Source organism: Poeciliopsis prolifica, unplaced genomic scaffold (genome assembly GCF_027474105.1).
Source record: "Poeciliopsis prolifica strain line A6 unplaced genomic scaffold, Auburn_PproV2 SCAFFOLD027, whole genome shotgun sequence".
Taxonomy (NCBI): Eukaryota; Metazoa; Chordata; class Actinopteri; order Cyprinodontiformes; family Poeciliidae; genus Poeciliopsis; species Poeciliopsis prolifica.
Window position 1 is genome coordinate 5,099,236 of NW_026562402.1, and position 22,805 is coordinate 5,122,040.

The 22,805-nt window shown below is 37.3% G+C and overlaps 3 protein-coding genes across 7 annotated transcripts in view; 1 reads left to right on the forward strand and 2 right to left on the reverse strand.

Annotated features, from left to right (window-relative positions):
* The window catches only part of trim33 (tripartite motif containing 33), a 31,976-nt gene extending 23,724 nt beyond the window's left edge, over positions 1–8,252 (reverse strand). For 2 of the 5 annotated variants that reach the window (XM_055048470.1, XM_055048467.1), the window contains exons 1-3: positions 7,586–8,228; positions 861–979; positions 593–746 (exon numbers count right to left, since the gene is read on the reverse strand). In XM_055048470.1, the coding sequence (XP_054904445.1) occupies positions 593–746; positions 861–979; positions 7,586–8,192 (880 nt within the window). In that variant the 5' untranslated portion in view covers positions 8,193–8,228. Of the gene's footprint in view, positions 1–592; positions 747–860; positions 980–7,585 lie in introns of all 5 variants that reach the window. The other 3 variants (XM_055048471.1, XM_055048469.1, XM_055048468.1) reach the window with 2 other exon arrangements.
* A 1,029-nt stretch (positions 8,253–9,281) lies between these two features.
* On the forward strand, positions 9,282–12,092 carry bcas2 (BCAS2 pre-mRNA processing factor). Its single transcript, XM_055048608.1, has 7 exons — positions 9,282–9,470; positions 10,374–10,466; positions 10,560–10,630; positions 10,762–10,923; positions 11,002–11,052; positions 11,144–11,224; positions 11,322–12,092. The coding sequence occupies exons 1-7, from the start codon at positions 9,378–9,380 to the stop codon at positions 11,446–11,448; spliced, it is 678 nt and encodes a 225-aa protein (XP_054904583.1). The 5' UTR covers positions 9,282–9,377; the 3' UTR covers positions 11,449–12,092.
* Positions 12,093–13,248: 1,156 nt separating this feature from the next.
* On the reverse strand, positions 13,249–20,893 carry otud3 (OTU deubiquitinase 3). Its single transcript, XM_055048607.1, has 8 exons — positions 20,781–20,893; positions 19,074–19,367; positions 18,251–18,399; positions 17,161–17,273; positions 16,936–17,058; positions 15,948–16,080; positions 14,789–14,976; positions 13,249–13,924 (listed from the first exon to the last, which is right to left on the reverse strand). Exons 2-8 carry the CDS (start codon positions 19,277–19,279, stop codon positions 13,760–13,762), a joined length of 1,077 nt encoding a protein of 358 aa, XP_054904582.1. The 5' UTR covers positions 19,280–19,367; positions 20,781–20,893; the 3' UTR covers positions 13,249–13,759.
* Between the last annotated feature and the right edge of the window lie 1,912 nt (positions 20,894–22,805).

Here is a 22,805-nt window from a genome sequence, read left to right on the forward strand (position 1 = left end):
TACAATGACATAGTTTGACTGAAAGATAAGTTGGGATTCACAAAATGTTACACTTCCTCATTTCTTATCCATTTTGATGTCTCCACTTTCATTTTTGATTTGTCATTACTAGTATTGCTTCCATTCAGAACAAACATGTAGATCAATAGAAAATAATGATTAAAATCTAAATGTGTCTGAGGTATGAATCATTTTAAGCATAACTGTATGCCAGAATAATCTAAGATACAATGACTTTAAGCCTCTAGGGTTTTTTTCCTGTGGATGGGACAGAAAACTGGCCTCTGTCCTGTCGTCAAATTTGAAAACAGAAAAAACATATATTAATTTTTTTAAACCCATTGTTGAAGTGCTACCTATATGTTTTGTCATATTTATTTACAGAATGATCTTCTAGGCTCAAGATTCAATCTGGGAAAAATAAATAAATAATAATAAAAAAAATCTTATTATGGTTCAACCCTCAAGGGTTTTCACAATAATCCACTCTCTAATACCCATGACATTTTTTGTAGTGTCTAATAAATACTACCCAAAAGATTTTCTGTCTCAGGCTTTGGGAGTTTAGCTTCTAACTCTTAACTGTTCTTACCAGACGCAGCATCAGCATCTTCCTTTGTACGGATTTTGTGGTCCTTGGTAATTTTCACTCTCTGATGGGCCTCCACACAGGTTTTACACAACCATTCTCCACACTCCACACAAAAGCCTACTGTCCCAGCGTTGTCTTCACAGCTTGTGCACACCTTAGAAATACAGAAGCAACACAGAGAAACGCAAATAAGCGTTACAGCTTGTTCGGAAGAGAGCTGAAAAGAATTGAAGCACTCAAGTTAGGCAAAAATGACTGTTAGCAATACCTGTGCAGCTTTTTCATCAGATGTGCTGGTAGCTTCCGTTGTGTCTTTGACAAAGTAATTGTCGATAATGTCACTTTGCTTGTAGTCCTGGTGGCAAACCGAACATCGCATGACATTTACTAGAAAGAAAGAGAAAACACAGGGTTAAAAATCAAAGGACTGCTGCTCCCTAGGATTTATTGCTAAGACTTTTGAAGCAAAGCAGCAGACAGGCAGAACCACATGAAAACCAATAACCCTAGTTAATTCAATTGGTGCCGCTTTAAACAAAAGAATCCTTCAGCTGACTTTTTTTCTGATTTCCATAATTTCCTTTTGTTGAACTGCTTTTAATGAAAACTCTTGGTGCTGTAGGGAAGGCCCGCTTATTCATGGGAGCTAATCAATTTAACTTCGATTTCCTGAAAATTCTATCTCATCACCCCTTGACATTTTTATTAGAATATTAAATCACGCAGCCCATAAAAAAGAAAAAACAATGTCTGCTTTGCTTAACCGCTTTATTCAACTTCTTTAATAAAATTAGAGAAATTGGAGCTGTAGTTACTGGCGCCAACGAATAATCAGTTTACCATTTTAATTTTGCCACCCAATTCCATTTGGGCAAGATGAACTTCAGGAGTTTTGAAATAATGCAAAAGACATATTTTGCTCCTACTCTACCTCCTAAACCAATAAATGACAATCCCCAATCCCTCAAACCTCCTGAAAAAAAAAAAAAAAAAAAAAAAAAAAAAGGCCAGCCATCTGTGGTAAGAACTAGTTCTGGCCAGTTTGAACTGGCTTACACTGGCTTGATCAGCACAGAGCCGGTTTGTGTGAGCGCCAGCTGCATGGGTCCCCATGTGTGATTAGTAGTGGAAGCAGCTGGACTAGGTTTAGGCTTATACACCCAACCCCTCCACATACACATATGTGTAAATAAACACATATGCGCCACCCATATGGGACCCCTGAAATGAAGATCTCCATCACATTTGAAAATGTTGCACAAAATCATTTTCTCCACACAGGATATGGGTTGTGTTTACTTTAATTAATTAAATAAATAGAATATTTGTTTGTTTTACATGCCATATCTGACATAATAAAAAGCTGCATATAACACCAAAACTAGGAAGCTAAATCCAGGCCATAAGAGCCCGGATGTAGACCTTATGGCCCGGATCTTCCAGAGGTGATGGATATTACAGCTCTACGTTGTTTTGGTATTCCTGGCCACTTTTTATTCAACTAAAACAACATGGAGACCACACACTTTAGCTTTGGCGTTTATTTAAAACCCATTTGGGAAAAGCTTGAAATAAACTGTCATGGGCTGCCATGGAAAAATTACAATAAGGTCACATCTGCTAGTCATGTCATATGAAATGTTTGTGAACTCTCAAAACAAAACTCAAAAAGAACTATTTGGGTTACCTGTAAAGAACTATTTGGGTTACTTGTACGAGGTTGGAAGGTTGTTTTCCGCAGCTGGGTAAGGACCAGACCGTCTTGTCCCTTGTTTTCCTTCCTTAGTGTATAAAAACTTACATGTTGTCTCTGCCTGGCAGAGCTTAGGGAACTTAGTGAGCTGGGTTAGCCTTGCATCCAGACTGGCTTGATTATTGATTGTCTTATGCGCTCTCTTTATTGTGCACAATGCATGAATGAACCTGATTGAGTGATTCTACCTGGAAAGTGCTTGGAAATAGTTTTTTTTTTCCACGACAGGCTCCTCAATGTTCAACGAAGCTATATTTTTGTTTTTTTCCTTAACATAGCTCATAGAAAAGGAAAAGAACCACAACATTACCACACGCAACTAAAGCACTGATTAATTAATTGATTTGTCCAACTTTATATTTTGTTTTTCAATCAACATTTCTAACAATCTCATTAGGGCTGACATGAACCGTTTATTGAAATAATCGCCAACTAATTTAATAATCGACGATAAATTGTCCAAATAACCATTGCAATAAACCAGGGTGTCAAACGCCAGTCCTCAAGGGCCGGTGTCCTGCAACTTTTAGATGTGCCTCTGCTGCACCACACCTGAATAGCGTAATTAGGTCATTAGTAAGGCTCTGGAGAACTGATCTACACAAGGAAGAGGTAACGAAGCCATTTCATTCAAGTGTTTTGTGGAATCTAAAAACTGCAGGACATCGGCCCTTAAGGACTGGACTTTGACACGTGTGCAATAAGCAATAATATTGCCATTTTGAGTCCATTTTCAAGCTGTATATTGTTAATGGCGTAATTATGCAAGTTCACCCTCTCAAAGAGAAACTTTTATTTTGAAAAGAACAATTAAAACTGGAAGTGGTAGATATTTTAAATATCCAAAATAAAACACGACATCCAAGAACAACAAAACTGAAATAAAAACCACACATAGGCCTGTCATGATAACTAATTTTGCTGGGCAATTAATTGTCACAGAAATTATTGTGATATGCAATAATATTGTCATTTTGAGACAATTGCCAACTAATAGCATAAAAAATGTCTAACAATGCAAACACACCTCTGAGGTGTCAATAAACTAATTTCAAGAAAACATTTAGAAATTGAACTGGAGGACCTTTTAAATATGAACAATTGGGAGGGGTTCAGAGAGGTTTGCATTAGCCACTGTTCACATTCAATCCTAATTGATGGCAGGGGGCTGCCCCCCACAAGAAGAGGCACATACCAGAAACCGCCACTGCACCTCTGTGATTGTCAATACGAAGGTCCCCAAGCAAGCAAGCCAGCATGCTGGTTGTATTGTTTAGTTGCTACTGGTTTACAACATAAAACAATATGTGTAAAACAGTGTGGTTCACTGACCAACATAGGTTCAGTGGTTCACTATGGCCATTCAGTTTGAATCCAAAGCGCTCTCAGACTGCAGCTGCAACGTTTGGCTTTTAAACTTGCATTTTCCTGGTTCGGTCCTCCTCACCGGGCTTTAAGCTACGGAGACGAGGAGCCCGGTCTGGGATAATCGTCACCCGGTGACAACTCGAGACAGCACTGTTTATTTTGACATTTTAAAAGTCAACTGAAGTATTTGCTTATTTGCTTCTACTAATGTCTTTATAATATTGCATAAATAAGGCTTTCTGTCTTAAATTTTCTTCTATTAATCTATTGTGAGAATAAGTGATAAAATAATGAATAATTAAGTAATTGGTTGTCTTAAACCTAAATTTCAGATAGGAATAAGATCTAAGAATCAGAAATAGAAAACTTTGCTTGTTCCACCATATCGAGGAAGTTCTTGATAGAAGATTTAGACTGAAACTGAATGAACAAATTAAGCTTTTGTTTGTTTTTTTACATCAGGTAAGGATATGAGAAATTATTTGTTTACCACCTTTCCTCACTAACAGTTATAAAGTCATCTGCCTAACAAATTTACATTCTGCACGCAAGTGACCTGGGTCAAACAGGAATAATCTCTGGCTCATTTCTGCCTGAAAAAACAAGAGATGAAAGAGAAATGAACAATCTGCGCAATCGAAGAATAAACAGTATGAACCGCAAAATGGACAACGTTGTCATCGTGTTTTGTAATTACTAAGAATTCTGTTAATGTGTCATCAACCAGATGATCTAGGCATAAATGAATCAATAAGTTGCTAAAAGCTCTGACCCAGGACAGGACAGAACAACCTGTGATCTATTATGCTAAGTCAGGTTAATAAACACTAAAGCTGGTTACTAAATAACCTATCACTGAATGATTGACTATGTCCCTCAGGAAAATTCAATACCCAATTTACTGATGTAACTTATAACAGACTATATAATGGGATGAAAGGCTGCAAAAAAGAGATGATTTTATTGCTGTGGATGAGAAACATTTAGTTTTCTTTCTGAAATCAAGCAAAACTAACAGCTCAGAGATGTTGATTTACAAAACCTTTTCTGTTTAAAAGGGAAAGACTAATATATTTTGTCAATAAGGATAATAAGTTCAGATAATTCTTGAACTGAATCCAAACGTCCTCTTATAAAAACAATGTTCTTTGAATTCAAAAAGACAATGCAGTTCAGAAATCACAAGCTTTGAGGTGAAATCTGCACAATATAAAAAATACTAAGGGGTAAAAGATTTCTCATTATTTGCCAGTTCCAGTCAGCAACAGTATGTCACTGAAATATTCAAAGTTGAATAAACTTCTGCATTTTTTTAACTTCAGGCATCAGTAATTGTCTTATCAGTAGGGCTGACGTGAAAGAATATTTTAGTAATCGAGTACTCTATTACTAATAGAGTAATTAGTACTCTATTGGTAGTAGAGTACTAATTACTCTAAAATACTGAAATGTATAGGTGTCTTCAAAACCCCTAAAGATTGCCTGGATCGTATAATTATAAAACACATTTTTACAATTATCCGAGGAATTCTCCTCCTCTCTGTTTCTCTCTCTCTCAAACGTGACGAAGCGATTCACTCAATACACACATTGAAGATTGGGATTAAAATAGTTGAATTGATGTACAATTCATGCAAGTGCATTTTCATTCACTAATTTTATGTAAAAAAATATATATAAAATTCTACTCTAGGTTGAAAAAGCATTCCATTTTGGCAGAAATAACAAACAAGACTCGTAAACACTTCAGATGGTGCTCCAGCTGAACTTCTGCTGACTGACTCTTCGGACTTTAGCCAAGCAACAATCATGCTTTCCAAAAATGCGCCCACTTCACAGTTTGATCTGTGCAACAACTCAAATCTGTAGAAACATTGTAGAAATGCAACAATCAGGATTTTCCAGGCAGAATTTCTTTGAGGTCAATTTCACAATAGAGAAGTAAACATGTTGCAGAGATGGCAGTTTTGAATACATCATTTAAAAGAAAAGACCAATGTACACATCAATGGTAGATGGTTAGCAAACTGAAAATGGTGGACGTTTTGATGCATTTAAACTGAGCAATTTTTTTATTTATTTATTCTTTTTACTATTTGTCTTGTACATCACAAAAATTAATGTAGAAAAAACTGGCTGATTCCAAAGAATGATTTATTGATTGCTGCATCTCTGCAAATTAGTATGCACTGCATAGAAAAAAGAACTAAAGATGTAATACTCATACCACGGCTGGACAAAAGAAGCAAAACATAAGATATGAAGAGTACTGCTCAATGCTATGATCATGATATACTAATTAGGCCCTTGGTAACAAGCAATAAATCAATTAACTGCATCACTGAAACGAGCTCAATAATTTCCAACTGCATGATTTATTGTCTCTTTTCTACCAGAAACTAGATGATAAAAGTCTTAAGTCTGGTGCAACTAACCCTTTTTGAGACTATTTTATTTATAGAGTCTTCATAATTGATTTTATTTGTAGTTTCGGTTGTTTATTGCTGTTATTTTGGATATTTAAAGTATTTTCCAGTGCTAAATGTTCATGAGAATTTGAAGTTTCTTGATCTCTGAGAATGTGTTTTTGCATTATTATGCCATTGTCATTATTTCACTTGAAAATGGTCTCAAAACAACAACATTCTCATCACTTCTGGGACAATTTATTATCCAGCAAAATTTGCTATTGTGACAGGCTTAGTAGTATCAATAATGAACCCCAAAATCCCATACACAAGTACCAAAGAACCTATTAAGGTGGAAGTCTAAGTCTGTGACTTCAAATTACAGCTCAGTATCACCTCCCATAGACAGGCAGGTCAGGCATATTATACATTTTCTGTATCCTTGTAGTCTGTTGAGTACTTTAGCTGTTAAGTCTTTTGTCCCTGAAAACCACTGGGATAAAATAAATGCATCTTCTTTAGTTGAAAAGTGTGGAAAAATATGTATTAATTTTGGTTAAACAAACTCTTGTGACCTCTGCGTTGATCAAAAAGACTCAAAACCTGGTTTAAATGAAAGCCAAGAGTATCCCCTTTATTATGATACTAAGCACTATATTACAGACCTGTGACAATGCAAATACCATAAAACTAAGCTGGACATATACCAGTCTCAAAAAACAGAATTTGTCCAAAGGGGTTGTTAACTTCATGAGCTCATAACTATGACTCATCTACCATTTTGGAAGGGCCATCAAACAAATTATTATTTAGTGGCATATACATTTTCAGAAAATATGGATAGACTTTGCCACCCTGAAATGGACCAAAATGTGAAATTTAGGCCTCTGGCCCATGGACTGTATCTCTCTACCTTCAGAAGCTTCATTTAGGGATCGAATAACCATCACCATAAATAATACATGCACAGAGAGCCTGAATGCATTTGTTGAGGTCTCGATAGTTCTTAGTGATACGCGAACTGAAGATGTAAAAACCAGTCATTCCAAATTGATTATTTAACACTGAATCCAACATTTATGTGTACATAGATTCAGAATTTTGCCTGGTAATGCTCAAGCCGGGTAATCTAACCAACTATTTAGAGCCACTGCACCAAAGCAAGGAAGAGAAAAACATTGCTAATGACCATGACATTTGTCACAGTTTACTTCAGTACAATCAATCGAAATTTGATGTATGACATAACTTCTGACGGATTTGTTTTAATCACCGATTAAATATGTCAGTCATGGTCAAATAAAAAGAGGAAAAAAAAGTAGCAAAAGCCTTTCAATGGAAAGGCTGACGCACAATCTAACAGAAACCTCCATTTGAAACAGATGTCATTCTCCAAATCCTCCACAGCTTAAAGCTCCCTTCAGGCCTGGCAAACACTGAGATCCTTAAACCAGCAGCACTCACCTATATGCGTGTCCGTCTGACCGTGTGGACCAGGCACCTGGACGCTTATCTGTCTGTCCGGCTGCGGGATACATTTCAGGCAAAACGAGTGTAGGCAGGGCAGAAGTTTTGGTTCACAGTCTCGAGTCTGGAGACTTTGTTTACACACAGCGCACGTATCCAGTAGATTAATGGGAGTGGACACCGGCGTTGCCGCCGCCGCCGGGGCAGTCGGAGCGAGAGATGTTTCAGTTGCGTTTCCGCTAACCGGAGCATCCGCGGCAGGAACAGCGTCGACTGCCGACGGTTCTGAGTTGCCGTTGCTGGTCTCGGTGGGGCTAGTGGCGTTGCTAGCGTTACCGTCAGCTTCTCCTGCAGCAACAACTGCGGCGGCGGGAGTAGCCTCGGTTGCCCCGCCAATGCTGTCGTCCACTCCTTCACTGCTGATATTGAGCTCCTCGTTAGCGTCCTTTGGGGACTCGGTTTCCGCTTCTCCCTTCGAATCCGCTTCTATAATTATTACCTTGTCTTCGCTTTCTGTGCTAGACTGCTTCTCGACTTGCCCTGAAGGCACTGGCTCCGCATTAGCTGACGGTTCCATCTCCTCCTCGCCTTTGTTATCCGCCATCTTCCTTCCTCTTACAACCGCTGCACGTCCTGCGTAAGTTCTCGAACCGGGAGCACGCATGACGACGTCTGATGTGACGTCGAGCGAAAGAGCTTAAGAGAGATAAACATTTTGTCATCTGTCCTAGTTCTCCAGGACATATTAAAAAAATGTCACTGAAAAAAAAAGGAAAAAGAAATGGTAATTAGAAAATGATGGAATTGCTGACAAATGAACTTTTCAGTCATACTCTAATTTATGGAATCAGTCTGTATTTACCTACAGTGGAAAACACAACTCAGTCATATTTTTGTGAAGAATTATCATATAGTTGTCTTTTATTGTCTGATTCCATCAAATGCTAAAAACATAAGCAACACGAGATTCTCTAACAATCAAAATGTTAGACATTTCAAAAACAGAAGAAGTAATTGCTGCGTAAACCAAATGAATCCTTGTCCAAAATTTAAAAAACAATATCACATCACTTGGAATAGTTTGATGTGTCATGTAATTAGTGAATTGTCCAGCTCTATGCTTCTCTTCGGGCTCACATATGGTCTCCAACTAACATACCCAAACACAAAATACCCTCCTGTTCATTGTTTTCTATTAATTCTTTAAATCTCTAATGTGGTGAAATTTATAGAGACACAGACATTTAAGAGTAAAAAATAATTTGAATTGTTATTTTGATTTAAAGAACAATGAGTTATAAACAGGCAACTTTTCTGTAATGTTAAAAAAATACTCAGAATGATAATTTACATGACATAATTTTAACTGAAAAAAATGATAAATGAATACTGACAAAACAAGAGTAACTATTTCTTGTAAAAATAAGTAATAAATAGTAATGTCATTGAGCTGACATAGTTGAAAAGCTTGTCTTTACCACATTGCCGATCTGTTCAGTGTATTTAAAGAGCTGATTAGAAAGATAATTAACTAGAACACAGAAGGGTAATACTGTCTGACGAAGATGGTCTTTCAAGAGAATTCAGTTTTTGGTGATTTTTCTCAGTGGGATTCCAGCTTCACTGTTTGAGCAGTCCTCCTCCAATCCGATAGGCGGCAGTAACTACAACTCACTCAAGAGGATGTAAACATTCTCTTCCGGAAAAGCTTACAGTTGGAATTACCTAGTCCGTCCAGCATTTGAAAGAAGAGAACCTTCAAATAAAACGATAATTAAACAAATTGAAAATGGCCGGAACGGCTTCAGTAGCAGGTGAAGTTTTTGTGGACGCTTTGCCGTACTTTGACCAGGGTTACGATGCTCCAGGCGTCAGAGAAGCGGTGAGTAAAAACATTTCGTGCTAACAGAAACGTGTTAGCTGGCTATGCTAAATAGATATGAAGCAGCAGAACACCTCATTGTAGCCTTTAGCAGTTCTGCAATTTGTTTAGATTGTGTGTAGCGACACAGCAGGAGTCAATTCTTGGATAGCAACCATAATCATTGTTATGCCACTTCACCCACATAAGGAACTAATTCGAGACGCTTTTTTTTTTTTTGCATGATTTTGTACTACCATTTGGGTCTCTACTGGTTCTAGAAACAGTCCAAAAATGAAAGTTTATTTGCATAAAAGGGGGACAGTCTTAAAACAACTCATTCCAAAAAGAGTTCAAAATAGGCAGAACTGAGCAGTTAAAATCTCATTATCTGATAATGATTTTGTGCAAAAATAATCTGAAATCGTCAGATCATCATTCTGAGATTATCTGAGAATGATAATCTCAGATTGAGATGCAGTGACCATGCTTTGTATAGCGCATAAACCCATCCTGATATGTTTAAAAGGAAGATGATAAGTCCTCTTTGGCTCAATCCAGTCAGGCTAAAATAAATTGATTCATGTTCATAGTTCACCAGTTCATAGTACTTTGAACCAAGTTGTCTGCTCCTACTTTAAACATACAGATTGCTTTAATCTGTATGACATGTTATTTTGAAAAATTACATTTTCATATATCAATACCTCTGATACACGATACCTCTTAATGGCTCGGTGTACATTGGGCAGCAAATAAACATTTTGCCTTCAAACATGGTGTGCTTAGAAACAGGAAAATGGGAAGGTGTCGGTCTAAGCAAGTTTGGCCAGTTGCATCACCCGATCGACATACTTTGATTTTCTTTGAAAAGACTGAAATTTTTGGAAATCTGTCAGACATTAATCCTGTTCTTTCCTTTAGGCTGCAGCGCTGGTTGAGGAAGAGACAAGAAGGTACCGCCCTACGAAGAACTACCTGAGCTACCTGCCTACGCCTGACTTCTCCACTTTTGAGGTGAGGAATCCATTAGACTTGTGAGGGGATGCAAAAGAAAAAAAAATCCTCATGTCCGCATTGGGCTCTGTACTTTATCTTTTTGCTCATCAGACAGAAATTATGAGGAACGAATTTGAACGATTAGCAGCTCGGCAGCCCATGGACCTCCTGAGCATGAAGAGGTAAAACCTGGTTGTTGCAGAAATGGTGGTTTTTAGGGGGTTTTTATGCTAATCCCCCAATACAGAAATGTACAGTTTAAGTGCACATTTTTTAGCATGGACTTAAACTTTTGTTGTCACTCTTTGTGGAGATATGAGCTTCCGGCGCCCACATCAGGACAGAAGAACGACATAACAGCGTGGCAGGAGTGTGTGAACAACTCTATGGCCCAGCTGGAGCATCAGGCAGTCCGCATCGAGAACCTGGAGCTCATGTCGCAGTACGGAACCAACGCATGGAAAGTCTACAATGGGTAAGAGGCATCAGCCTTTTTCTTCAAAAACTGTTTACTGTTTGAAAATGGCTGACTGTTCTCATCCTCCTTCCTCAGCAACTTGGCCTTCATGATTGAGATGGCTCAGAAGGAGCTTCACAAGTTCAGGTAAAGACAGCAGGATGGTGATATTTGATTACCCAAAGTCCTTTTTAAAAAAAAATAAAAAATTTACAGATGATGTCCTTAACTTCTACAGGAAGCAAATTCAAGATTTGAACTGGCAGCGTAAGAACGACCAGTTGGGAGCTGGAGCCAAACTACGTGAGCTAGAGTCTAAGTATGTCAATAAGAATGCTTGTATGTTTATCACGGTATGAAGATGAGACCTCGCAGTACTCTTCCATGTCTTAACATTTGTACATTTCCATCCACAGCTGGGTGTCACTGGTCAGTAAAAACTATGAAATCGAGCGGGCCATCGTCCAGTTGGAGAACGAAGTCGGTCAGCTCCGACAGCAGCAGGGGGATGAGAACAAGGAGAATATCAGACAGGACTTCTAGAGAACTGGACTCTTACTGGTTTCTGACTAAGACGGACTCCCTTTGGTTTCAGCCTGGGCGTAATCTGAGCAAAAAGAAGTTGATATGCAACTACAGATTTGACTTAGATTGGTAAAAACAACAGCGGAGCAGTTTCAGACACCCGCTGAGAGAAACAAATCTCAGCAGGTGTTCTGGCTTTAAAAGAAGCTTCTTTTCATGTTTCTGATACACTGGTGGCAGCTTTTTTTTCTTGCTTTACCACAGGACTTGAATAGATGCCTTTCAGCCAAGAGGTGTTAGCAGAGAGTGTAAATCTGTTAAAGACTGCATTAAGTGTAGTTTTACATCATTGTCAATTGATGCATTTTTTAAAAATAAATCTTTGTAATAAAATGAATTCCTATAGTTCCCTTTGAGCCGTCGTCTACAGTTGTCCAAGAGTTTCGTACTCATTTTTAATCTACACTCGTGGATATGAATGCTGCCTACTTTCAATAACAGAGCTGAAATGTTTTTATTTTAGGTGGGATGATCTTGTAGCTCCAATGACAGGAGAAAGAATTTGCTGCATGAGTTTGGATTCATAGATTTTTTCTAACCAGACATGGTAAAAACTTAAGACTCTAAAATAAACAAGAACACTTGTGTGGTTTTATGCTGTAGTATGTGTACAGATGTTTTCAATATACATATATTAAAACTGTCCGTATATTGTGACAATATGAGAGAATCCGTGAAAAGATCAAGCTCCACCAGTAGCCATTAGGAGCAACGCACTGCTCAACATACTAATAGAGAAACAACTGGAAAACCTTAACCACCATCATCGGTGGCCATGCCAGCCAGCCTGAGCAGTCACAGATGGTTCTGCTGTGGAGAACCAGCCGAAGCCGAGCAGAGACATGGCAAGGGAGATGGAGTCAGCAGGTAGATACGAAAATGAAGGAGGAAGAAATCAATAGTTTTATGGTTGCTACTTAAAGACAATTAGGCGTTCCAGTAAATTGATCACAGATAATTTTGGATTAGATGAAGCATGACGTTAAGTCTATAGGATCGGAATATAAACATCAGTTTATAATCTTACATTTTCTGCCTATATTCACATTAATACTTGCGTACGCATATGTTTGTTTTTTAATTTGTTCCTTCGATGTCCCTTTTCGGGCTCCATACAGAAGCCTGTTGATGATTGAAAAACCACTTGGGTGAAGGTGTGTATAACTTTGTCCTTGTTGAGAAAATGCACAACACAAACCATGCGAGACATTTCAAAATCATGACAACTGTATCAATCTACACTGAAATAAATTCATATTTAAAAGCCTTAAATTATGACATTAATGCATATTATACTTGGATAAAAACTTCACTTATTCTCAGCTGACTACCTGCAAAAAACAAATCTATACTAAAATAGGAACTGTACTCTGACCTAAGGAATAAAATACTCCAAAATATTTTTCATTTGCATCCATTTGGAGCTTTGGCAATAAAGCTTTATGTGAACAGGCCTCATCCTTACAAAGAAGCAATAAACGTTTTGCATTTGTTAGTAACTGATTCCTGTCAAAGTCACAAATTTTCCCCTTCACGTGAGATATCTTTATACACATTTGTACATTTTGCAATACCCAAAATAATTAATGACAATCTGTTTCTTTATAAAATCACAAATTAATTTTCCAACAATTGCAGACTTCCCATTTTGCAACTTTCTAAAATGAAAGTGGTTATAACACCATTGAGTGAATTTGAAAAACTAGTTAATATACATGCTTCTGTTATAAATATGCATTATGTCTCCTTACTCTAGAATCAGTAAATTTGTCATTTATTAACAAGTATTGGCACATTCCTTACATTACAACACCTCCCTCCCCTGTGTGATTACAAACAGAATGACCTAAATTAATGTCAACTCAGTTTAAGATAAATGAAAGCACATTATCTGCATGGTCATCATTGAAAGACAGATTTCCAGGATAAGAAAAGGAAAGAGGCAGAGTGGAAGGTAGATCAGATCTGAGCAGGATCTACAAACAAGAACGAGAACTGAACTTCAATCGCAAGCCAGCAGAAAACACTGATACTCGCGTTCCATCATGTTCTTTTGAATAACTTTCACGTGTCTCACTCACACAGGTTTGCAGGCACCATTTAACTGCTCGCCGAGAAACTACAATTTTGTTTTGTTTTTTTAAGAAAAAAAGAACAACTCAGAAACAAACATTCCCTGTGATAGAATCACTGATTTTAGCTGTGTGCAAAACTAGACAGCCACTGGTAGCAAAAGCTGCAGTGTGGAAGATTGGACCGTGCCTCAGTTCTATATACTGAGAGTGTTGAGAGCTGGTACTAGAGTCACAGCGTCTGGCAGGTTCTGGTTCTGGTCTTGCCCTCCTTTACTCTGGAGAAACTTCTGCCGATGCCTCTCCTCTTGGCGCTTCTTCTTTTCAAGCCGCTGTTGCTCTTTTCTTTGCTTGTTTGAAAGCTGAATGGGACGGAAAACAAACATAATAATAGAACTATTTGCATGTATGCTTCTAAGCAGATTCTACATCAAGTAGATTGTCAGTTTGAACAGAGCACATGTGATGCATACAAATGCAGTTATTTACTCTGAAAACTTGGGATAATTCAGCATAACTCCAAATATCAGTAGGCAGCAATGTGTTCCCAAAATGATCAGTGAAATTTGTTGAGGAATTCAACAAGCCTTAGTGAGAAACCTATGGAACTAATTTGGGACAATAAAGTTTGTATACAAGAAAGAAAAAAAAAACAGAAAAATTACTTTGGCACTGAAAAAACTGTGAATCTGAGAACAAATGTTCATACTATATATAAAAAAAGGAAAAAAGATATGAAACTGAAACAAAAATGTTAAAAATTACTTAAGAGGTTTTTCTTTTCAGTTTCAGATTTTGTTTCCAGTTTAGAACCGGTCCTGTTTTAGGATGGGGCGGGGTCACAGATGACATGCGCCGTGGAATCATGACTGACAACTGTTGCACCCATGAACTATGGAATCTGGAAATAGCTTTACAACATCTCTGATATTCTATGTGTACGAGATCGGTATTGAAAACAAACATGCTTCGATTTTATAACCTGCTTACGTCAACACACAACACAAATATCAATGGAAAAAACATTGCATTTACAAATCTGCACAGCATTTTCAAATTTATTTTAATCTCATCAATATTCACAGCATATTAAATACCCCAGCTTTTTTATTGATATCATTTTATGTAATGTATCTTAAGTATTATTTCAGTTTTTAAAGAAAATTAATTATTTTTTTATTTGGGGAAAAAAAGAAGAAAGCAGTACATCCCATCCTTGACAGTACCTTTGGCTTTTGAACGTCGCTGCCCTCTCCTGGCTTGTTATGCTCACTGCAGTCTGTGGCTTCGGCTCTGCAGGTTGAACAGGATCCCGATGTGCATTTGCCCTGGCACAGCTGGCCAAGCGGTGACCCGGCGAGCCATTCAGCATTTATTGTTGCTGCACTGAGCTGCAGCAGGTTCTCCTCATCACCTGAAGAACGAGGGAGACGGAACACCATGATCTGCTCTTGTTTACATACATGTGGGGTCGCCACCTTTCAGAAATTAAAATAAGGGACGCCCACCAGGCCTGTGTCATCCTTCTCTCATGGGGTGAGATGGCCGCTGCAGTGGTAGACATTATTTTGTGGGAAGGTTTTTTGTTTCAAAAAAGAAAAAAAAAAAAGCGATTCATAGTCAAGCGTTCATAGAGGTGGGTTAAGAATACCCCCAAATTGTACTCCAATCAGAGTAGTGCACATTCAACAGGTTTTTACTTCAGTAGAAATATAAAGGAACAACCTAATAAATTACTTAAGCAAGTGGAAAAAATATTTGGTAAAATTTCTTTTCAAGTACTGAGTAACTGCACCAGATGTAATATTTTAGACTTAATTCATCAAACAGCCAAAAATATAAGGTTAAGTGAAAATTATTGTATTTTAAAGAGTATTGCCAAAATATTTATAGAAATATGTAGTTAGTTTTGGATGCTGGTTCTAGACCACACGGGGGAAAGGTAGTCAGTGTTTCTTTAGTGTTTCACACTTAAAAAAAAACAGGAATATTTTGTCATTTGATACACCAAGTGACATTGTTCAGCCTTGAATGTGCATTTTTGCTGGCAACGACGCTATTGTAGCTGTCTGCTTCTAAGAGTTTTTGCTTCTAAGAAGGTGATTGAGAATCGGGTAGAGGATGTTTCAAAAAGACGCAGGTTGACAGCAGCTTACTGTGGCTGCGTAGTGTTGGTTTCTAGGCAACCGTGACGGCCGCATCGGACCGCAGCATCAGACCGCAGCATCGGACCGCAGCGTTCTGGTGTCCTGTTTAGCTCCCGCCACAACAATTTAGCTGACAATTTAGCTTTAACAATTCCGTATTTTACAAGACAGGTGGAAACACCTCATACATGCAACGTGCAGCATCTAAAAGCAGCTAAAGTTTTATTTAGCTACTAACCCTGGATTCCCCGATTCTTGATGGAGCTCAAGATCACGTTTTCCTCTTCACACACTGTCGGCAAGGGTTTCTTTTGCCTTTCCCTCTGACCGTCTCCAAACACACGCTGCTGGCTGTGGGAATTCTGCAGAGTCTGGAAACCGTGAAAGCATCTCAGTTAGCAAAGCATTAGAACACACACAATCTGGATACATCTCCGCATCTGTTCCGGCTCTGGAGGAATTTAGCAGGGGGGTATAGGCTTCATTTGGAGGGATGGTGTAAACAAGCTTTTGTTTTAGTATAAATATTTAAACATTTATGTAACCTTTCAAAAAAAATCACCATGTTTGGTATAAAGAATAAACAATAAGGATGTAAACACTGACATGCATAAAATGTTGAGTAATTATGTTCAAATTTGGATAAACATTAGTTCATACGTCGCAGAAATCTAAGGGGTCCAATCTCTGAAGTCTATTTCGTTGAATCCAAAATCAATCTACTCAAGTAAGAGTTTACATAATATTGCTCAAGTAAAAAAAAAAAGGTACCATGGAGTAAAACTACTCTGAGCACTTTTTTCCCCTCAAAAAGTTACTCAAGTAAATATGAACAGTGCCACCCGCTTTTGAACATAGATAACAATATCAGATAACAACAATATTAAGCTTGTTAACAAGAAATAATGCAAAGTTCTTTGTTGCTGGTTTGCTCCCATGACTCTAACACACACCAGCATGCCGTTCTGCACAGCAGCAGAACAGCATCTAGCGGTCATGTTACGTTTAGAGGCGGCTCGTAAAAACATGTTACAACATATTAACAACAGATTAAACAGTAGACGGGTCTAAAAAACGTGTAGGAGACCGAGACCACAGATACGGGAAGAGGGGGAACAGGTGGGACCTCGACAGGCCTCACCTTGCCGCATGTTTTTTTTCTCCTTCCTGTCGGACTACTCTCAAATAAAAGCCACTAGAAACTCCTTATAAAATAAAACAATTACCTCAATGTGTAGCTGTGCAGGACTCTCAGAGTTGTCTCCGACGCGCCGCACGCTGTCATAGTGATCTCCATATCGGTAGGCGATGTGCAGCTCTCTACACGCTTGCTTCTCGACACCATTTATCTGCCAAGGCGACACAACTAATGAACTGGTGAAATACAGGTGCGATAATCATGAGCTCATGTGATGTCATTTGATTGCCTCATCCTGTGGTTTGATCCCTACCTCCCAAAGTGGAGCATTTAGCTGATGAATGACCACTTTCACTTGCTGACTGCGAGCAAAAGCTACGATAGCGTCATTGCCAGCAAAGGTACCAGACTGGGCGAGATTGGACACTGGAGGAAAAGAAAAGAATAAGTTAGTTTTTAGACATTTTACAAGATACAATACGATTGTATAACATAAATTACTGTTTTATATAAAATGTCCTCTCAAATAGAATTGATAAATTATCTCTATTTGACTAGAAATTTAATCAATAAAACAAAAACTGTTAAATGAATGAAAACAGTTTTCTTATAATAGTAATGAGGATTTGCACACTATTCCCATTAAGCATCTTCTCACACACATTATACACCTGACTTGTCTCAGAACAAAACACTAATTTAACCAAAAAAAGAGCCCCTAATTTCAATAACCAACATGCAAAATATAAATTATTGAGTCATAACGAATAATAAATACTCACTACATTGAAACAATGCAAGTAAATCATTTTAAGGTAGCTGACCTTCCTGCTCATACACAAACTTATGTATCTGAAGAAAGTTACACAAAAAGCTCGAAAAACATGTCTTCCATCCAGCGTTTAGGAGGTAGAAATAGTTTTGTCAAATTCTAACATCTCCTAAAACAAGAGAGGTTTGGTCTGAGTTAACTTCAGACAGCGAGAAAAAAAAATGTGTATGTCTTTTTATTAAGTGTGTGACCTGCTTTCAACAATAAATAATGTTTTTCAAGTTTAGGCTTTTACTCAAGCGCTAGATAGCACTTTATGGCAAAACTGTGCAGTTTGAATTGGAAGCACTTTCAAGGATCTGATGCAAATATCTACCACTTTCCAAATCTTGAATTGAAATTCATGCATTTTCAAGGATTTCAAGCCCCTCCATGAAACCTAAAAGGAAATGAAAACTCTGAAAAATGCTTCATCACTTCTAACTTGCAGACAAAAACTTCCAGGAGTCACTGCTTCAACATCAACTATAAATTAAACAATCCCATAATCATCAACCATTGGTATAACATTATTCAATTTAAAAATATATATCAAAATAAAAATTTGTGTTTCCAACTGCTTCTTTCTTACGGTGCTGTGGAAAAGGAACATCATCTTCAACGAAAGGCTCAAAGTCTTGTCGATGGGACATCATGTACTGGACGGTCTCTTGGCGAAGCCGCAGATGACCCCGCGAATGCCCCTCTAACTGGTCACCGAGCGCTCTGAACAGGCAGTTCCTGTAAGAGACAGAGATCATACATAATGATTGATGTACCTCATTACTTGCAATATGGAAAAAAAAGCTCTGTCTGAGTTAAAGAAGCTATTGTTCCAGCCTGTCCAATGGGGACGGGTTAAAAGGTCCTCTCTCAACAAATTGAAGCCCGGTGTGTAATAATCAGAAAGATTATTTTTTTGTTGAAGAAAAGAAAATCTGTTTTATTTTTACAATTAGATAAGGGCAAGATAAGCTATTTTGAAAGAGTTGAGGCAGGCTTTTCAACAGGACAAACTAAAAAATAAAGACAACGAAAAGGAAGACATTTTGTCCTAGAATTGCAACACTCCCCTCCCCCCCCCAAAAAAAAACTAAGATCATGGGAAATGCTTCGTAGCAGCCACCGGATGAAACATGGACTGTTTTTAGATAAAGAGGGTTTGAAAAACTCTTTTTACCTGTAATTATTTATTTGATAATTTTTATCTAATTACTCCTCTGAGTAGTTTGGTATGTTCTTTCAGCAAATGGCCTGTTGTGAGTCTGTATACTTCCATTAAGGATCAATCCATTACTAAATTAATTGACAATTATTTCAATGATCGGCTAATCACAATTAATTGCTTTCGGCCCTCGATCAAACACACCAACATCAACACACATGACAAATATAAACAGTTTCCCTTCTCTTACCCGTCTCCTGGGACTTCTCTCAGCTTTAGCCCAAGTGCCTGGAGCTGTTTGGAGAAGCTGACATACTCTGCACCGTCATCGTTATCCTGAGGGCGATTCTTCCGATCTTTTGCAATGGCACGACGAGCTGCTCGTTCATCCCTCTTGCGTTCCAGTTCACCCTTTTTATTGCTCTTCACAGGTTTCGCTGTCTGTTTCCGAGACATAATTGCTCTAATCGTTTCTTTGTGCCTGGAGCACCAAATAATGTCCAACTAGATGGCACTTCATTCAATAATTCCAGTCTTGTGCAACCTAAAAACCCAGAAAGACAGGTAGGGAAATGAAAGTGATAAATGAAGATGGATACATGTTGCTACAAAGTGAGAATAGATATTATGTATTTGTATTGAAAAAATACAATGTGGAGGTGTAAAAATAGTATGTAAGCTTTTACCAAAGATCTCCCACTTAGCTATTACGATTTTCCTATTGTTCTTTATTCTTTCAACAGAAAGAAAAACAAAAACTGTCAAAAATATGTATTCTGTCTGAAATGCAAAATAAAATATGTAGAAATTATTTTAACAGGAACCACCTGGTATGACATTATATTAGCAAGATAACCTCGAGTAAAAATGTAAGGCGACATGGTATTTATGCAAAACTGTTTAAACCTGAGCTAATTAATATGGTCTAAAAAAAACAATAAAAGCTCAATAAATATTTCTATTGCAACTAAGGCATAAATTGTTAAAGTTATAATAATGTTATCTAAAATATGTACGTGTTGTGATTTTTAAACATAGAGACAAGCAAAATACAGAACTAACACCCGTAATATAAAGTGCAACTTATTCAAATCCCATATAGATTGAAGATCATAAATAATCTGAGCCTATCTGTAAAACAACTTTGAAAATGGATCATATAGGACACCAACAGATTTAATCTAAAAAAAAAATCATAGTATGAATTTTTTTTTATATCAAAATATATTTTTAATGTAATGTGGGCGTTTCCTTTTCCTTTGTAAATCAGAAAAATGAAATAAACAAAAAAAACTTTTTGTTTTTAAAAATAAGACGGTTATACTAATACACTGAATTTTTTGCTCAGTTCAACTAAATTACCACTTTTGTTTAATGTAAGATTTTTGAAGAAATCTGAGAAAAACCAAAATGCTCCCAGACTTTTGTCTTAAGGTTGTTCCAAATGAGGCACAATGAGAAACAAATGGCATCTAACCAGAAGCCAAAATGTGAATTAACCTTTACAACAAAAACGTTCCCATTCTGTCTCTGTATAAGTTCTGTCTCTGTTCATACATGGCGGAAGCTACATTTGAAAAATCGACATGTATAATTGTTATAATTGTTTTAGGTTATACTTTTTCAGTTAATGTGGCTTTAAACGTGTTGCCTGCCTGGTTTCTTTCCTTTTTTAGGCCTAATACTTTAGCTTTTTATTAGGAAATAAAAAGCTGAAATAACAGCCCGGTTGTTTCATTTTTATATGCATAAAACTGCTCGGTAGAATCCAAATGAACATGTAAAACGCACCAACTACTCACTGTTGTCAAATGGTTAAACGGAACTTTATTTGTTACTGTTAGCTAAAATGACAACTAGCCGGAGCTAAATGGAGAAAATGACCGATCCAATATATCCAGTTTTATCAACACTTCGTCTACCGAGTCGCAATATATCTTAACTCAAAGACTCTTACCTGACATGTGCGGAAAATTATGAGTTTTCTCTATGTTTATGCATGTTTGGTTCAGACAAAAACATTTCGCGTCTACGTATTTGTTTACAACCGAAGTTCCGCTTACGTATTTGTAGGTACGTCAATACGTACGGAAGCCATAAGGGGCCAAAGTAGAATTAAAACCGCTCCACAATGTCGAAACAGTGATAAAAAATATATCAGATCTATCTGTCTGTCCGTCCGTGACAAACAGCTGTGGCTCAATACAAAATAAGAGTCTCTGTATCAGATCTGTAGTAAGTCTTACCTCTGAATAACATCCACCTTCTGCCAATCATGTAGATCCAGTCACCCTCAACTCTTTGTGATGACACCATGCAGTTAGTGAACATGACGTGGGGGTGGGAACTGCACGACAGAGTGAGGACAATTTTATTCACAGCGACTATCTCACTAACTATTGAGCAAACCAAAAATATAAAGGATTGCACTTCTCTTTGTTATATATTCCCAACCAGCTGTGCAGGTTTGGATGAAGTCTAGTGAGTTGTTGGCTTTGTCTTGGCAGATGTACACTGGCCTGAAGGTTACATTTGTGCGTGTGCAGCACTCTCACCAGAGAGGAACAGTCAGCCAAGGGTGACTGAAAGACAGAATTTGATCTGAATGCAGACATACTCACCGTACCATGTGTTTCGTTCATGTGTGCATAGATAAGCACTGATAATCGACAGTGTTTGACAAATTACTGATACATATCAATTTATTTTCCTGCACTTTTTTCACTTTTTTTTTGTTGCAACCACAAACGTTTATGCATTCCATTTATATTTGATGTAAATGACAAACAATGAGGAAGAAATGTAACTACATTTAATTTACAAGGCATCTTTCACAGGTTAAAAAAAAAAACTCAAAGTTTTTTAGGGGGGCAAAAAACGTGGGGTGACAGTGGTAGGAGTTTGTCCTGCAATTGGGGGGTTGCTGGTTTGTGCAAACCCACTCGATCCTTCTTTGTTGTTGTGCCCTTGGGCAAAGCACTTCACCTACCTTTGCTTGCTGTCAGACACCCTCAGGGCACCTGTGGGTGTTTTCTGTATCCAATAGCTTGCCACCATTTGTGGCTTGAAAGAAAAAGAAATAAATACAAACAGAGGAATCTTATTTAAAATGACGGTCCAGAAGCAAGTATATGTTTCTGGATTACTTCCAAACTTTTTATCATTATTATTTTTTAGAAAAGAAATAGATTGCTTCTATATATATATATACTTCTCAAAAAAATAAAGGGAACACTCAAATAACATATCCTAGATCTGAATGAATGAAATAAATATGAAAATAATTTTCACCTGTTGTCTATTCCATTTGCACAACAGCAGGTGATATTGATTGTCATTCAATGTTGCTATCTAAGTGGACAGTTTGATTTCACAGAAGTTTGATTTACTTGGAGTTATATTGTGTTGTTTGAGTGTTCCCTTTATTTTTTGAGCAGTATATATGTACATATATATATAATTTTTTTTGCTTTTACACAAGACGTAATAACTTTGAAGTTGCTGTCAGCCTATCAGTCTAAAGGTGGATCTTAAAAGATAATACAGTTGAAAATTGAGTACAGTGCTTAGTAGAAAACCCCCCATCAAAGCCAGGAGGCGGGTCTTAGTGCTGCCAATCAATGATGTAAACACGACCCAATACACAATACTCTACAGTACTGTTCAGTACTTTGGCATTGCTGTATTATGAGTAAAAATGGCACATTTGAAGAGTATTTCTGAGAAGAGATATATCCTGTTCTTCTTTTTATGGCGCTTAAAAAATAAATAAAAAAAATGAAAGTGTGCGATACTTTGCTAACTTAAAGTATGTTGTATTTAATATATTTCTTAAAAGTGTATTCTGGCACAATTTTATTGAAGTATATTTAAAGTTATAATGTCAAAATTGGTACCAGTATGCTGTTAGTATACTTTGTATATATATTTGTATGCAGTAAACTTAATATTTCGTATATTTAAAATCTACATGCAAATGTAT

Excerpts from the sequence above, each read along its gene's own strand:
- bcas2 (XM_055048608.1), top strand. The coding sequence starts at position 9,378 with ATGGCCGGAACGGCTTCAGTAGCAGGTGAAGTTTTTGTGGACGCTTTG. Across the intron at positions 10,631-10,761 it reads GACCTCCTGAGCATGAAGAG|ATATGAGCTTCCGGCGCCCA; the intron begins GTAAAACCTGGT and ends CTCTTTGTGGAG. Across the intron at positions 11,053-11,143 it reads AAGGAGCTTCACAAGTTCAG|GAAGCAAATTCAAGATTTGA; the intron begins GTAAAGACAGCA and ends TAACTTCTACAG.
- otud3 (XM_055048607.1), bottom strand. The coding sequence starts at position 19,279 with ATGTCTCGGAAACAGACAGCGAAACCTGTGAAGAGCAATAAAAAGGGT. Across the intron at positions 17,059-17,160 it reads TAAATGCTCCACTTTGGGAG|ATAAATGGTGTCGAGAAGCA; the intron begins GTAGGGATCAAA and ends TCGCCTTGGCAG. Across the intron at positions 16,081-16,935 it reads CTGCACAGCTACACATTGAG|ACTCTGCAGAATTCCCACAG; the intron begins GTAATTGTTTTA and ends CACGGTTTCCAG.